The sequence below is a fragment of the Thermomyces lanuginosus genome, assembly GCF_041956635.1.
Source record: "Thermomyces lanuginosus strain ATCC 200065 unplaced genomic scaffold VTN49scaffold_7, whole genome shotgun sequence".
In the NCBI taxonomy this organism is placed as follows: Eukaryota; Fungi; Ascomycota; class Eurotiomycetes; order Eurotiales; family Trichocomaceae; genus Thermomyces; species Thermomyces lanuginosus.
In genome coordinates, this window is record NW_027192341.1 from 962,689 (window position 1) to 979,114 (window position 16,426).

A 16,426-nucleotide genomic window follows, 5' to 3' on the forward strand; every position below is an offset into this window, starting at 1 on the left:
AGTAGTACAGAGTGAATGAATCCGCCTGTATGTACGGAGTAGTTTCTGAAAGATTGAAAAAGAATAACTGAGCAGTAGGCATCAGGCTGCTCGCTCAGCTTGCGGGCAAAGATAGAAGCATGGAGTTGCTTGCCTCGCATTAGTTTGGTTATTGCTCTGAACCCCTTTGCCCGCACCCAGCCGAGGATCAGATCAGATCACGGTGGCCACAATGGTCCAATCTTGGTCCGCGAAGGACCCTGGACAACTCGATTAGCCTCCAGAGCTCGATATTAACGCACATCACGACCTGGCGGGATTTGGTTGGTCCTTGCCGGGAGACTAACGAGTGACCAACTTGCATCGGTGATGGCAGCTTTTTCACTCTGCAGATCGGCCAGATCCTGTCCTGTACATCATTTACAAGACCGTCGAAGACACACAATGTAATTCTATATTCTTGCTTTTTCTTACCTATGAATTGCGATTTCAACTCATCGATGAGCTCTTTGGTCCCCTTTTCCAGGGGGTAGTTACGAGTACTGGCTCCATGGCTAATTTCGCTAGAATATCATGCAGTGGACGGACCAAGGAAAGCACCAGCCATCTCGAAAATACGGTAAATTCATTACATTACAGTACGTGTACTGTGGCCACGGTCCTCTTTCTTCGAAAAATGAGTGCAGCTCCATAACGGCCGCGGACTCGCGGAGGAGGGTCCCAGCAAGTTAACAAACCGCTGCCCGTAACGCACAAATGGAATGGCAGGGCGGGACGAGATAGCTCCCTCCTTGCTTCATCCGCGGTGGGTTCAATCATTCGAAAAATACCACAGGGTCACATCAATACGATACACCGCTGGTCCAGTTACATAAGCCACAGCCGCAACAAGACGGGCAAGGTGCCTTGAGGGGGTCTTGGACCAGCGCTAGACTTGACCCGGTCGAGGTTAGGCTGGAACAACGGCTTTTCCCGTGCTCCGTCCAGTCCACGCAAAGGAGGAAGAAGCCATCTCAGGCTCTGCTCTCCCCAGGTTCATCTCTTTCCTGCCTCGTCTTGATCGTTAAATCCTCGCAATTTTCTTTTTTTTCGCCTTTTTTTTCCTCCTTTTTTTTTCTTTTTCTCTTTTCCCTCTTTTGGCCCTCTCCCTGCCGAATCTCTCTCCCGCCTCCTCAAAGCCCGGCCGCTGGCCCCCAGCTGGCTGTTCCCTTGCAGCGATCTCGTTCTCCAACCAACGCCTGCTGCTTCCCGCCGGCTCCCATCAGCCGTTCTCAGCCTCTCTTCACCGAACTTTCCGTCGATATAGACTCTAGAGTGCAATTCTGTTGAATTTCCACAAATCCAAAAATTCCGCAGTCGGCGGTGACTTGGCAGTGCACCCAAAACACCCCCCCCCCGTGTGTATTGAATACATGAGGCGGCGGTGCACATAGCTGTGGGAAAGAAGACTGTGTAGCGTTTTTAAGGTATGCTCAACGCGTTCCAAACTGGTCTGGGGTGTGGCCTGACGCGACCAACCAGGCTTCAATTCATCCGAAATGACCTCCTCATCGTCCAACGTAGTGGGTGTCCACTACCGTGTCGGCAAGAAGATCGGCGAGGGCTCCTTTGGTGTCATCTTTGAGGGAACGAACCTGTTGAACTCCCAGCAGGTTGCCATCAAATTTGTATGGGCTGCCGTTTCCCGACCGTCGATGCATTCGTCGTGCTAACAACGTTCAGGAACCACGAAAGAGCGACGCCCCTCAGCTCCGAGATGAGTACAGAACGTACAAAATCCTGGTCGGATGCCGTATGTCCCATCTCCTGTCGCTGTCAGACGTGATGGCTAATTAATCGTAGCGGGCATTCCCAATGTCTACTACTTCGGCCAGGAGGGCCTCCACAACATCCTGGTCATTGACTTGCTGGGTCCGAGTTTAGAGGATCTTTTTGACCACTGTAACCGCCGGTTCTCTATCAAGACTGTCGTCATGGTGGCTAAACAGATGGTTCGTCCATGGTACCCCTTTCGTTTAGTCAACCCCCATGCTCACTGCTCTAGTTATCGCGTGTTCAAACAATCCATGAAAAGAATCTCATCTACCGCGATATCAAACCGGATAACTTCTTGATTGGTCGCCCCGGCACTAAGGCCGCCAATGTCATCCACGTGGTCGACTTTGGTATGGCCAAGCAATATCGAGACCCCAAGACCAAGCAGCACATCCCGTACCGCGAGCGCAAGTCGCTGTCCGGCACAGCACGTTACATGAGTATCAACACTCACTTGGGACGGGAACAATCACGGCGGGATGACCTCGAGGCATTGGGTCACGTGTTTATGTATTTCTTGCGCGGCGGGCTTCCGTGGCAAGGCCTCAAGGCGGCTACCAACAAGCAAAAGTATGAAAAGATTGGTGAGAAGAAGCAGTCGACGTCTATAGCCGAGCTGTGCGAAGGCTATCCAGGTATGATCATCCATCGGTAGTAGATAAGGGGGCAATTTGCTAATGCCATGCAGAGGAGTTCAGCAAGTACCTGACCTACGTTCGGAGCCTCGGATTCGAAGATACACCAGACTACGATTACCTTCGAGACCTTTTCACGCAGGCTCTGAAGAACGCCGGCGAGGTCGAGGATGGCGAATATGACTGGATGAAAATAAACAATGGACGTGGATGGGAGTACAAGTCATATGGGTCCCAACATCACCACGGGCATGTAGCCAATCAGTCAAACCCGCCACAGCCCCCTCGAAAAGACACTCACCCCCGTCAAATCCAGGGGGTGCCGCCCAAGATGCCGGGAACTCCGCAGCCTCAGGGAAATCCGATGGCGCAGGGAAACCGCGACCAGCGAAACGGAAGAAACGATCCACACGATCATTATCAGAAACGTCCTGCTGTGGGCCATGAAGCCCCGCCTGCAGCGTCGAACCAAGCTCATCAGCCCCAGAATCCGAACGCGATGCAGATCCGGGCTCAGGAGCCGGCGCACCAGGGTCTGACAAGCAATCAAAATCAAGCCGCGGCCGGGCCGTCCGGCGCAAATAACGAGCAGCAGCCGACCCTGATGCAAAAGGTGATGAGGTCGCTGTGCTGCGGTATGGGTCGGAAGTCATGACGCACGGTTTCCTCGGGCTAATCGTTGAGCAGGTTGAGATGCGGTCTCGCTTGCAATTGTTTTGACTTGTCGGACATGAAGACTACGTGCCACGTCTCTTGTTTTGCTACTTCCGGCACTGCATCTTTATACCATGCATCTGCATCTTGCATCGTTGAGATGCGGGCCCACTGTCCGAGAGCTTGGTCCAAGAGTGTAATGGTTCGACCATTGATGTGGTCGATGTTGTTCTTGTGTCCTTTTACATTTTTCTTCGTTTTTCATCGAATCGGTCGAATCTGCACAGGAAACGCTCGTTTACGACGGCACGGCCATGATGGAATTGCAGTTATCATTTGTGTGTACTGTTGTTGTGCTTCAACTAGAGTCATCAAGCATCTGTCTGGATCGTGATTTTGTTTCTGGACCGGTTCGTGTTGTTGCTTTTTTTTTCTCTTGCGTGCATTGACCGAGCCCATGCTTGCTGTTTGATATTTTCATTTAATGGTGCGATTGCCGTTAACCGTGTTGGATTGGCGAAAGGGTTGTTTTTTTTTTTTGTTTTGTATAGTTAGTATATATAATGATAGCAGCTGAGAATCATACATATAGGGCTTTTCAACTACTGCAGTGTTCTGCAGCACAGGCTGCACAACCTTGCCCATTGGAAGAGAGGGATTGTTTCGCCGGGGACTGACATGAAATCTCGGACCGTGAACAATCAACTTCAAGACCCCGATCACTGGGTAAATTGTCGGTCAGTGTTCCGTCCAAGACGTGCATTTGCGCGTACAAACATCGTCTCAGAAATTGCATGGTGGCTTCATAGGAACCCTGAAGGTGCTCTTCCTTGGTACACCCCCAGTTTCCTTCATGTCCAGTCTGCTGACTTAACTCGAGACGGTAGTGGGATCCGAGGCCACTCCTGTCTCCTTATCCCAGAGAATAATAAGGAAAAAGAACTAGCGACAAGAATAGTCTTAAGCATGCCCTTCCGCCATTTGAGCGCTTTGATTTGATAGGATGCTTTTTTTTCTCTCATGACAGGACATGCACAAAGACGTATGTTAACAGAAATCTCACGCTTGGCATGACCTTATATGCTATCATAGGGCTCGTCATAGAAGTCACCAAGGATAGCGTCGAGGCACCCTGGTTCTTTTCAACACGTACGACACATCGACCGTCTTTGAATCGTGCAGAAACATTGGCCAGTGGCTGGAGATTAACCGGGCCAACAAGTACGCGAGCATCGAGGAATTTGCGAAGACGACCCTGAGCCACGAAAGCGCTGACAGTCGGCTATTATTGCTGGCAACGCGGGCAACTCAGACATTTTCGGAGGCAGCAGTAATCTCGCTCGCGTCTCCCATTCAGCCTGAAAGGTACCATACTCTTCACGTCACGGAACCGCGAGCTCATAACTGTGACCTGGTCTTCAGACGCTCAACGTTTCCAATGTAGAGAGCATGAGCGAAGCTATGGTTTGGGCTCTTGGAAGCGCATCTGGCACAGTGTCGGATGTGCAATCTGGACTATACAGCAAAGCCTCTCAACGTTATTGATTACCTACCTCCTGCAATCAGGCAAGATGTGGCATATATGGCCGCGACGCAGATCTCAACGACGAAATATCTAGAGGGCTGCCGATCAGATGATAAGTATATATTTAAGTTGCTAAGCAGGGTTGATATAGACAGTCATCGTTACTGGGAATCGCAAAAATCTGATAGCTGCAACGTGGACCATCTCATTTCATCTCATTGCAGATAATAGCCCTATTGCTGCGGATTATCTGAATTCATGTGTTTCCTGGGCGAGAAAAGCTATCTCACACTCATGGTTCCCTAGAGATGTAACGCAAAAGGGCAGAAACATTGTACATCATCCACAACCCCTCATCAGCATCAAGTAACTTCGTCGGATTTTTCAGGAGCAGAAATGGAATAAAGTAACTGAGGGAATTCGTCCGAGATCAAAAGCTAAGACCGTTCTAATACAACGACTCCCAGCGTTGCTTGGCCTCATTCTTCGATGCCATTATTGCACATAACCTATAAGAGCGCTGGACGGGAGTATATATAAACGGGTCATTCGCGCCTCGCCAACAATTCCAGGATCATACGAGCGACATTCCAGGAATGCTATGCATGATAGGCACCACGGACTCATTCTCACACCTAACATCGACTCTGTTATAGGTACACATAGGCGGAACGTAGTATCCATAGGGGAGAGCTCGTCGAGCCGACTGAAGAGGAAATCGTGAGGTCGGGTAGTTACCTCGGGGACTCGTAAAACACCACTGCGAAGACTAGACCAGAAGTACAGCCACACATCATGTCCAATTCACACTCTACCGTTGAATAATCGTCTTGGATATTGACAGTCCCATTACCTGTACTTTGTACCGCCATTGCGACGGGGGCCAGACAAGCCCATTTACAGGGTCAGGCTAGTCACGTGACTTCATTGAACGTCTCGTCTCAATTGCACCAGGACGACATCAAGAATCATCAGTCCGTAAATGCAACAAAATGTCTGAAAATTCGGGGAAGACACGGCTCACTATTACCGAAACTGACAATGTCAACAATCCCCTGGCAACGTACATTTACACCGAGTCCACCAGGAATGTCGTTGGGGAGAAGGCAATCTCGACAGGCCGGGTTGATGTAGTTGTTCGTCCTGCCTTCCTCCAATGTTTCGTAAATTTGGGGAGATTCTGATACATAGGCAGCCGGCACAACAGCCTTGCTCGTCCTCGTCCACGGCGACAGCAGCAGGATCGTGGGTGAGGTCGCTTGGCAGGGATCTCGCGGGCGTGTTTCTGCCCGCGGGATATCCGCACAGTGTTAGCGAGGATTATCTCGAGTGAGTCTGGATCATCCTCTAGAATACGTACGGAGATGTCTGACAGCGATAGGTATCAAATCTATGTATGTTCATATACTATCTCAAAGTCATAACTCGAACTAAATCGCTTGCTCGAGCTAGGACTCCATCCAAGCCTTTGCCAGCTCCATTGCAGGTTTACTCTCCTCTCGTGCCGTTCTCCAAGGCAAATTTACCTTTCCCTATGTGCACTCATGATACAGACTGATAGGGGGGAACATATAGGTGTCGGCGTAGGCGACTCCTCCGCCACCCCGACCGCCGCGCTCCTGCTGCAGATCGCGCAGGAGACCTCTGCGCGGCTGGCTACGATTCTCTTCGCACACCGGCTCGGCACCGCTCTGGAGCCAGAGTGCAAGCGATTCCGCTTTGCCGCGGATATCTTCAACGACGTGGCCATGGTGCTGGATTGTTTGTCGCCTGCAGTTCCGGTCAGGATGATGTTGAGGGGGATGGTAGTGAGTGCGGCGGGCGTGCTGCGTGCTCTCTGCGGTGTTGCGGCAGGAGGAAGTAAGGCGAGTTTGAGTGCTCATTTTGCGAGGGCGGGGAATATTGGGGAGTTGAATGCTGTACGTCTCTCCCTCTTCTGGCATAGGGGCAGAGTGCTGACAATCATGGATTGGCTGGGATTAGAAAGACTCATCGCAAGAAACCATCATCTCCTTACTAGGAATGCTGGTACGTTCTCCCCTTCCCGGCCATGACTTTTTGCCCACTAAAAATTCTTCGACATAGACGGGCTCCCTCGTCATCACGCACATCACCTCCCCCACCGCAACATGGACATGTCTCCTCATTCTTCTCGTCGTGCATCTGACAGCCAACTACCGTGCCGTGCGTGCCGTCCAGATGCGGACCTTGAACCGGCAGCGCGCCAACATCGTCTTCTCATCAGTCTTTGAAGCTGTCATGACCGCCAATCCCTGCACAACTACTACTATTGAAACGGCCCCCACGCCAGCTGCAGTCGCATGTCAAGAACGCATCTTTGAATGGGATGGGGTCCTGCGATGGTATCCTCCTCAAGAAATGCGGGGAAAGGTGGTCGGATACTGCCGCATCGGTGTCTCTGTCAGGGATTTCCTCTCCTCTCTTCTCGACAGCCAATACGACGGCAACAACGACAACAGGCTGAGTATATTACCCATTTTAACCGACCTCTTCTCCAATGAGCCATACATTCTTTACCTTCATCCTCATCCCCGCCGGAGGACGAAGCAGGGAAGACTGTACAATGCAGTCATTCTACTCAAGCAGACGGCAGCAACTAGTAGTAGTCAGGATATCCTCAAGAGCTGGGCCCATGCGCTTCTCGCTGTGAAAATGCTCCAGTCAATGATGATGATGATGATGATGATGCCGGAGCAGGATCGAGAGAGTAATTGTAGCGATATGATCCTCGAGGCGTTGAGGTCCGCTCTAGAGTTTTTGAATGGTCCGGCATCAAAGGAGGACGGCGCGGATGGGCGGCGGTTCAGTGTGCTCTGTGATGCGCTGCGCCGTGCAGGTTGGGATCTGGATACTGCGGCTTTGGAGACGCGGGGTGGTCATCGGCGGGTGCATGTTTCTTCTACTTCCTAGGGTTCTCAGTACGTGTAGGGGACCAATTCAATGTCTATAACATGTTCGATTGACAGGATCCGGCGGGTATCCATTAGTAAGAACAAAATGCCAGAGAAGAGAAACACATAGTACATGCCCATTCTATCAGTGATCAATGATCAAACGCCTCGCCAACCATGCAAGATCCCAAACGCAAAAGAAAAAAAAAAAAAGACAATCGCTTGCTTGTCATCCCGAGTCATTAGTAGAACCCAACCAACCGAACCAACGGAACCACCTGCCCATTAAAATATAACAAATCGTAACGTGCATCATATCGTATTAGTCGTGCTGCCGCCGTTTGAAGCCCAGCTTCATGCCCATCTTCTTCCACGCGTTATCGGAGCGTGACTTTGGGCTGCTGCTGCTGCCACCGCTGGTGTGGTCCCCCGGCAGATGCAGCTCGCTGGACGGCGGCGTCGTCGGCGGGGTCATCGGTTCACCCGCCATGGGACTGGACGCCAGACTGCCGGAGTCGTCGGTCAATGCCGGGGACCCAATCTCCACGCCCGTCCACACGTTCGGCGGTGGCGGGTAGCTGGGCGACTTGCTGCTCCGCGAGGCCGAGGAGGACGAGGAGTAGCCCATGATTCGGCTGCCAAAGTCGTCCCGCGACGCCTGCGGAGAGACTCGCTTCCCGCGCGTGAGGAGCCGCCGGAAGGTATCGTGGTGCTCCTCCGACGTTGCCGCCGCCGGTGGTTGCGATGCGGCCGCGGTCTGGCTGTTCACGAACGGGATGAATATCGACTCCTCCATCAGGTCGTGCATCCGACGAACGGCCGGGTTCAGCTTCTCGGGCGACGGCGGCGGGGCTGGCGGGCCGCGCTCGGCCAAGAGCGCATCTCGGACTTCCGAGGGAAGATTGATCTCCCGGGGGGCTCCGGGAACGATATAGGCAGACATTAACCGCTGCCAATGCTTCCACAGATCTCGCACCTCGGGACGGTCTGCGGCCAGCGCGGCCGGCCCCGACGAGCTCACTAAGGACCGGTACGACTCGCCGTATCGCTTTGCTTCGAGGGTGAACTCGAGCGTCTCAAGACAATGATTTTGCGAGAGATAGGCCATAAAGGCCCCAAGCGTGAAGGGAAACGGCGCGGTGTTGTTCAACACCTCGTCGAGGGTGGGCCGGGCCCCCGACGGTATCGAGATGCTTAACGACGGGGGATCCATCAAGTCAAGATCAAGCACCACGGAGGACGTAGGCGACGCGTTGGGAGTGAGATCCGGGGTGAGATACCACTGCGATGACGGCACGTATTCGCTCCTCCGCCCAACCATCTCGCCTTGCGGGTGATGCTTCCTGTCGTGCTCGTGAAGGCGTGTCCTCACCCGGAAATCCCCCTTGAGCCTACGAAGGCGTTCCAGCTTTTACCGACTTGAAGAGGGAAGATGTCCGAGCGGGCGGCCCTCTGATTATCGCATGTGTCAGAGAGGGGAGAGGAGCTGATCCGGGGGTTTTGTTGTCCAGGTTGGGAGCCTCAGGCGACCTCCGAACCAAGCCTCCTTCCGCCCCAGAATGGAAAGAATGGACGAGGGAAGGAGGAACCCGAGCGGGCCACGGACTGCGCACCACTGACAGTATTAGTCACGGGGCACTTCTGATGCGTCTGATTTCAAGAAATCCGAGCTGATCCCAAGAGGGAAAACGACACGGGCAGCGGGGGGGGAAACGGAGGCCGGGAAGAGAGAGGGGTGTTGTCTACCCCGTCCAGAGTTCGATTATTTGACCGTCTCAGCAGGGCCGTGTTTTCTCAAGGGCTCTTCTGGCAACAAAGGGCCGGTGCGTGGGGAACAGCGTGCCTTTTCCTTGTTGCAACCACCCGGAATAATCCACCGGCTGTGCCTTTAGTCATTCAATCGCCTCCGGACGGGCCGTGAACATCGACCATGACAATATGATGACTACGCGGGGGGGGGGGGGGGGCGTTTGCAATCCATACCGTGCTGTCGTTTGAGGCGAGCGAGCGGATGACGATGAGATCAGCACCGGGGGGGACCACGGTGGTGGGTGGAGACCCCGGCGGTGCAACTTTGAACTTTCTGCCTTGCGGTGATCTGTCCGCTGAATCGAGAAAAGGCTGCGGTGGTGGTCACCACGGCAAACAAAGGCGGGTTGGTGTGAGCGCGTTGGCCTCGGCGATTGGTGGAGGGGGGGGGGCCCGTTCGAACTTAGGCGGTCGGGATTTCAACGGTCGTGGTTCACGATGCTGAGGGTGCGCAGGAATTGCGAGTGTCAATCCACGGCGGACACAGTCGTGATCAAAGAGAGCGGCCGGATATTCGGGACGGCGCCTTTATAAAGGAGGGAAGCTATTTTTTTTTCTGAAGATAAATAAAAAAAAAAAAAGGCAAAAAAAAGGAGGATTCTGTTCCTGCCTGTACAGTCATCTGTCCCATCGTCAGCAAAAACGGGCTTGACAAATGGGCTCCGGCCGCTGACGATTATTGGGCCGGTGGTGGGCACCGCAAGGGTGTTGGCGTTGGATCATCCTGGAAGGCGCAGTGGAGCCGCAGTGGGCTGCAGGCACCCAATCACCCGCCACATGACCCAATGTGGCGCCCGGGCCCTTTCCAGAAGCGCCAACGAAGCCCTATCGAAGTCGACGAGAAGGCGGTCGAATCACGGATCCCCGGTCGAAGAAGTTAAGAATCAGAACCCTAATGGGTGGAGTCTGGCCTGGGCCGCTCTTTCCTCCGTCCTCACCACGCAGTCAGCGAACGTCGTGACTCCTCGCGCCGCAGCCAGGGCCCTTCCTGCCGTTTTCAAACAATTCCCGTACCAATGCAACTACTGGCCGTACCCGGGAGGCCGCTTCCCGGCCCGTCGTTGCTGGTGACACGACCGCGTCATTGACCCCTTCGGCCATGGCCGGCCGATCCCCTCCCAGAGGGAGGTGGGCGCCCAAAATTGCGCGGACCCGATTTCTTACATAATCCACTTTCCGGCCCTCCTCAGAAAGAATCCGGCCTAATTCGGCCCATCCTTACGAGTACATACATCCGTATCGGCATTCGCCACTGTGGGCTCTGTGGCTCGGTCCATGAGCCACCCGGTTTCCGTTTGTTTTCTAGAAGCATACCCGATTCAGCCAATGGTGGATTCCTTCCGGGCCCCTTGCCAAGTCAGCGCCGTCGGCCACTTGGCCTGATAAGAGGCTTTCTGAATCCGGTCCACCGCGTCAGAGATTAATCACGACATTCATTCATGGTCGGGTGCTGACGACATGGTTGACGCCATTTGCGGCGGTGGGAACTCGAAATTACCAGGTCGAATCGGGGGGGGAGGACAGGAATCGAATCGATGGCATTTCCCATCCCCCATGCTTGCGGACTTGCTTGTGGTCTCCCTGCATTGCATTGGGCGACAAGACAGAGGCAAATGATCCGACGGGATCAAGTCACGAGCAGCCTGCCGCATTGCCTATTCATACTCGTGATCATCCCGCCACTCGATGGAATTACAGACCGACCGATGGAGCTCACCGACCAGGGGATTTGTCGGTGTTGCATGGATAGAGAGCTCCGGTGAACGGAGGACTGTTCTCCGCCTGTAGAGACTCCATACTCGTCGAAACGAATCAACCGACGAAATGATCTTAGTGATTGACGCTGCTGGAGCTGGGATCCATCGGGCAATGCCGATATGCCCCGTCGTCCGTGAGATGACCCGAACCGATTGCCGACCTGTCGATGGACAACGACGCAGCGGAACTCGGCCGCGCCCGATGTCCCGTGCAAGGAGAATGTCGCACTCGTCGGCAGAATGCTGGCAGACGATCGTTCATTCGTGCAGGATTCTCAGGGACACGATCCCTGTAATAGGCCAATAGACCGAATGCTGGGCACCATTATGCTTAATCATGCTTTGGTATGTACTATGCAGGAGAGGTGATCCGAAAATCTGATCCATCATCTCTCGTACGCGAATGCGACTCCGTCCTTCTCCGTACCATCTCAGCTCTGGCGGCGCTTGCAATCATTTGAGTTTGTCCGGGTTGCATTAACTACTAGTATTGATGATTGGCATTACGGATGGATTGACTTTCTCCGTTTCTTTTTCTTGGCTTCGTACTCGTACTCGTACTTTGCCATCTCGGCTCCGCGTTGCGTGAGCCGGAGTGCTCTGTTGCCCATGGTCAATGGTCTAGACGCGTGCATGAATCGTAGGAAAAAGAATCAGACGGTTGCTGTGTTAACTGGTGTTCGTGTCAAATTGCTACTATCCATGGCTTCGATGACGATCCGATCTGCAGTTCTCGGCCCTGCTTGCCAGATTCAACACGGCTGATCAGTGCCGAAAGTTTATTTGCCCGCCAGCACACGTTCACAATGAACCCTCCATTTTGGCTTTCAGGGATAGAATCGGTTCAATCTGGTTCCTCCGAACCTGATCATTCTTCAGTCGTGAGTTTGCGCGGATCGATGGACCCGGATCGAGTGTGTTTTGATTGTTCGCGAGTCCTGCTGATGATTCCATGATTCTTGGAAATTTTAGACACCTAAGAAAAGTCTCCATTGTGGCGACAAAATCAGGATCGTCCGTGAATACCCCCGACGGAGAGATCGGATTGGAAGGCGCAAAAAGTTTTTCTCCTGAAAAACGATTGCCCCGTGCGTCTGGGAAGAATGTCATCCCACATAACCGCATCCATGCGCACCAGGATATCCTGGCACCAGTGGCAAGAATGCGACTGTAGAAGAGGTTACTTGCTGATCGATGGATGATGCATTGAGAACGGAGCCCAAAGGAGATCCAGCGGACAGTGCAGACCTTGGAGCAGGCGGCCTCATTATTCAGGCTCGTTTCGGTTTCGGCAGGTGCAACCCCAAGCCTGCAAGGTGCAATGGAACATTCCTCACCCCGACCGGATCGCGTCCTGCGTCCACCGCAGACCCTTTTCTCCCCTCTCTTTGGTCCTGCGTTGTTAGAAGCTTCGAACTCGGCAGAATAGTGACAGTCAGGCAAACAGACATCAGGCTTATTGCTGCTCAGCAACTGCGTCAACGTTTCAATCCCAATTCTAGATTCTAGGCGATCCTGCAACGCTGCAAGAAACAACCTCAAAGCGATCATCCCGGCTAAATTGCTGATCAGACAGCCTGATCATACGGTAACTGAATTTCCATTCTCGAAATCGACTCGAATGGAGGATCCGTAGGCGACAGAACTGGGCTGGAAATCCGGAATAATTGGGTCGTATGTGTTCCATCAACGGGCATCTGATACATCTGATACATCTCCACTTGTTACACCGGCACTTTTCAGTTCCATTCACCGTGGGTGACTGAATCATGGCGAGCAAAAAAAGAAAAAAAAAATTATTTTTTTTTTTGGGACATGCCCAATTCTCATCCTATTCGCATCATATGATCATGATTGGTCTATGCAGACTGCAATGACGGCGGACTGGCCGAAAGACATGATGGGCTTGCACTGCTCTTGCTCCTTGGGCCGGCACGGGCCCGCTTGCTGCGGATCAGAAAGGCTTGTTTCGACGCCTCTAGGTGTCGTGGCTTCGATTTGGCCCTGGCGATCATTTCAGGTCTGCATTGGATTTACTGATAGCCTGATACTTACTCTACTCTTGTGCTCAACGACAGCCAGCATGTTTAATCCCTGGTGGAAGTCGATGGCCGAGACCCCGAATCGCTGAAGGCAAGGGCAATGGCCCGATCCGCCACTGCCACACATCAACTTGGCCTGCCTCGTGTTCCGTCGGACTTTTGGCCGACACGCGGGCCACAGACTCAGTACATCACGAGTCTTTCGGGTGGCTGCTATGGGCAAATTTCACGTGGACTTGGAGAGGCCACACGTGGGCGTAGGTGCAGAATTGCTTGATGACGTTGGTTGGCGGGTCCGTCCAGCTCACACAAAGCAGACACATCAGCATTCATCAAGCCTCGTTGAGGATACTATCCGTCCGGATTGGTCTGCCATGCAATGGCCAACCGTATGTGAAAATCAATCAAAATAATCAGATGGACGATCTGTTCGCACCAAGAGTTATCGTTTGCCTTGTAATCGTTACATGGAAAGCAACGATCCGCAATTTTGGGGGAGGGTCGCGGCCAGCATATCGCCATATACGGGCGTAACACGCATTCGAATCCTCGCCAGATCTTCCGTGTGCCAGTAATTTCTCTGTACGAATTCATTGAGCGCTCGCAGCGTTTCACCTTCACGCACGTCTAAGAGACGGTTTCCCAGAACAAGGATCATGCCTATCCAATGCAAAACAAGGCGTCAAGTCGCAATGGCGGCCTCAGAGAAATCCCTTCAAAGCTTCAGACGAGTACAGTTGCGTAAACATAGGTGAAACAGGATCATTTACGTGTTGGAGGTCGCTGAACTCTCTCTCTCTCTCTCTCTCTCTCTCTCGGAACAATACTCGAAAACCGCGGAGGCCACCCTCATCACAGACTGAACTATCAAGAGCAGCGAACCGGAGTATAACAAAGTGCGATAGACACCTGTACAGGTGTGATACATTCCACGATAACCTCTACGGAATTGTCGACAATGGCATTGCTTATCCCGCGAAAACGGGTGAACGCTGTGCTCTTGTTGTACTCGCGAGACGTTCAGAGCATTGTCAAGTTGCCGTTCAGAACCAGGTTAGCGATCGAAGTGATTCACAACGGTTAAGGATCCATATCAAAACAACAAATGTGCAGGAGACCAAGTAAATGACAACTTCCTTTTTCGTGCAGTTCCCTGGGATCCAACACAAGCTTGTCAGGTCCCCTGCTATGATGACCAAGCAGTCCTTTCCATTTCGAGTGCGACTGACTCTGTGTATACTTTGATAGAGTGCAAGGATTGGATTGGGACTAACTACCGCCGTCTGCCATCCAAGTTACTTTCCAGAATCGGAATCTTTGATTCTATCGTCGGCGGCGAATCCATCAGTCGGATTTAACCTTTGCTTGCCCAGTCGAACAGCTGTCAATTTGCGAAGTGGCGTCGCGATACGTGTCGGAGTTTGGCCGGTGGCTAGATACGACTATGTAGTTGCTGACTTGCTGCCTTGCTGGCGCCCACTGTTAGCTAATTTAGCAGCCGGTTACGGGCGGTTCCCGTCGACTTTAGACCGCTGATTCAGCAAGCCTACAGACCGACTAATAGCCCGTGCCACGCATCCATATCGGCACTTCCTTTCCTGATAACCATCTGACGCAATATCACCCCCACGCAAGCCCGTCAGACTAATTTGTCGCGCGATGTTCGCTTGGTAATCTCAGTCCTCGTTCGCCAGCTGGGCCTCCAATGCCAGGCAATTTGGCTCGAATTCTGAGCAATAGGGTGTTCGCCCTCGTTTCCATGCGCGTCTGATCAATCCTGAAGACGTAGCTAAATTGCGCCACTGAAGCTAATCCAGTATTTTGGGCCAGCGGGAGAACGCTTTGTTGCCTGGTAGAATCCTGCTTGGCTCTGAGTCAGAACCGCGTTCCAAAAAGCCACCACCGTCATGATCACGACGCGATCCGAGCTCGCTCTAGAAGGATCAACGCATCATTGCCACTCGAATGTGTTCTCGTATGATGCTGCAAATGATATAGAGCATCATATGAGAACACGCCAAGTTCAATAGAAGAGGCGGGATGACATCAGACATCACGGCACAATTCCAGTCTCTTGGCAACGGTTTTCCTGGAGTTTGAGAAATGTGCCGAAGTTGATCCGTTCCAATCCGATGAGTTTGTCTTTCCGATTTGCTCCGATCCAGCCCTAATTGGCCAGATGGCCTCGACGTTTTGTCAACGGCCACGCAAACTCCCGTGCTTTGATGCTGACGTGTCTTGTGCAGTGTTCGTAGTTGTTTTCGTTTGCCTATGATGTAAACACGTATCTGCCGACTCCAAAGTATGCAAGTACTCATCGTTTTTGACTGCGCTTGCTTTTTTTAATTCTATGGACTGGAATCCGCCTCCAATAACTCACCCTTGATCTTGTGGGCTCAATCAAAGCAATTTGACCTGAATCCACCAGCTTGGCATAATCCTGATGAGTTCCTGCATTGAATTCATGGGATCCAGCGAGCCAGCCATAAGTGTGGCACATCTCTGGACCGGTTTTCCTGTTCTCCTTACTGAATGCCACGGCGTGAGCCGCTGCCGCAGCACTAATAAAGCAGTCAGAACAAAAACCGTAGAGAGATACCAAAATATCAGAAACAGGATAATCCTGTGCGCCTAAGGCAGACGCTCATGCAGGGAGAACGCAACCATCATACTGCCATTGTACTTTTCAGGCAGTATTAAATCGGAGTAACCTCCATTTTTCCTCAGTTCCCTAGGGGAATCCCTTGGGCTTTTATCTCCCACTCACTGCCGGTAGCCCGTTTCGTGTCTTCCAGTGTTTGAAATAAACATCTTTTGATGAGCATGGATCGGCAGGGAACACAGAAGGAAGAGTTGATATTGGCAACAAGGTCGTCGGCGAGGGCCTGGTGTTCTGGCGATTAACACCAGCGAATATAACAGAACCCCCCGCCGACAATCTGACGTGTCGTCCATCCTCATTCATGTGCGGCACGGACGCCGGCTTCAATATTCCCAGGAGGTGACAATAACAACCGGTTGCGCAGTTTGAGAGTGCTTGCAATCGTACTCGTAGACTGATTTGATATGGGTTCAGGCTCTTCGTCGGGTTTATTTGCCATCGTCTCAATAAAATGACTTTGGATGGAGAGGTGGATATCAATTGCCATCATCATGGCATGGTGTATCCGTTGTTCTGGGATACAATGGTACGGTGGTAAATTGTACCGTGGAGAATTTCAAAGTTGTGTGTCTCGTGGCGACGCAGCGTTCTGGGACACGATGAACCCTTTTTCAAGTAGAATAAGCTCGAGGAGAA

At 52.4% G+C, this 16,426-nt stretch overlaps 5 protein-coding genes across 5 annotated transcripts; 3 read left to right on the top strand and 2 right to left on the bottom strand.

Moving 5' to 3' along the window:
* Window positions 1-1,517: 1,517 nt before the first annotated feature.
* Window positions 1,518-3,084, top strand: VTN49DRAFT_7832 (uncharacterized protein; the record flags this gene model as incomplete). Its single annotated transcript, XM_069416145.1, has 5 exons — window positions 1,518-1,646; window positions 1,702-1,771; window positions 1,822-1,970; window positions 2,024-2,429; window positions 2,483-3,084. 5 exons carry the CDS (start codon window positions 1,518-1,520, stop codon window positions 3,082-3,084), a joined length of 1,356 nt encoding a protein of 451 aa, XP_069272193.1.
* A 17-nt stretch (window positions 3,085-3,101) lies between these two features.
* Window positions 3,102-3,542, bottom strand: VTN49DRAFT_7833 (uncharacterized protein; the record flags this gene model as incomplete). The annotated part of the gene is made up of 2 exons (XM_069416146.1): window positions 3,102-3,322; window positions 3,386-3,542. 2 exons carry the CDS (start codon window positions 3,540-3,542, stop codon window positions 3,102-3,104), a joined length of 378 nt encoding a protein of 125 aa, XP_069272194.1.
* Window positions 3,543-5,600: 2,058 nt separating this feature from the next.
* VTN49DRAFT_7834 (uncharacterized protein) lies at window positions 5,601-7,539 on the top strand (the record flags this gene model as incomplete). The annotated part of the gene is made up of 7 exons (XM_069416147.1): window positions 5,601-5,744; window positions 5,804-5,937; window positions 5,990-6,002; window positions 6,061-6,124; window positions 6,184-6,527; window positions 6,592-6,636; window positions 6,694-7,539. The coding sequence occupies 7 exons, from the start codon at window positions 5,601-5,603 to the stop codon at window positions 7,537-7,539; spliced, it is 1,590 nt and encodes a 529-aa protein (XP_069272195.1).
* Window positions 7,540-7,842: 303 nt separating this feature from the next.
* VTN49DRAFT_7835 (uncharacterized protein) lies at window positions 7,843-8,841 on the bottom strand (the record flags this gene model as incomplete). Its single annotated transcript, XM_069416148.1, has 1 exon — window positions 7,843-8,841. The coding sequence occupies one exon, from the start codon at window positions 8,839-8,841 to the stop codon at window positions 7,843-7,845; it is 999 nt and encodes a 332-aa protein (XP_069272196.1).
* A 1,265-nt stretch (window positions 8,842-10,106) lies between these two features.
* VTN49DRAFT_7836 (uncharacterized protein) lies at window positions 10,107-10,400 on the top strand (the record flags this gene model as incomplete). The annotated part of the gene is made up of 1 exon (XM_069416149.1): window positions 10,107-10,400. The coding sequence occupies one exon, from the start codon at window positions 10,107-10,109 to the stop codon at window positions 10,398-10,400; it is 294 nt and encodes a 97-aa protein (XP_069272197.1).
* Window positions 10,401-16,426: the final 6,026 nt, after the last annotated feature.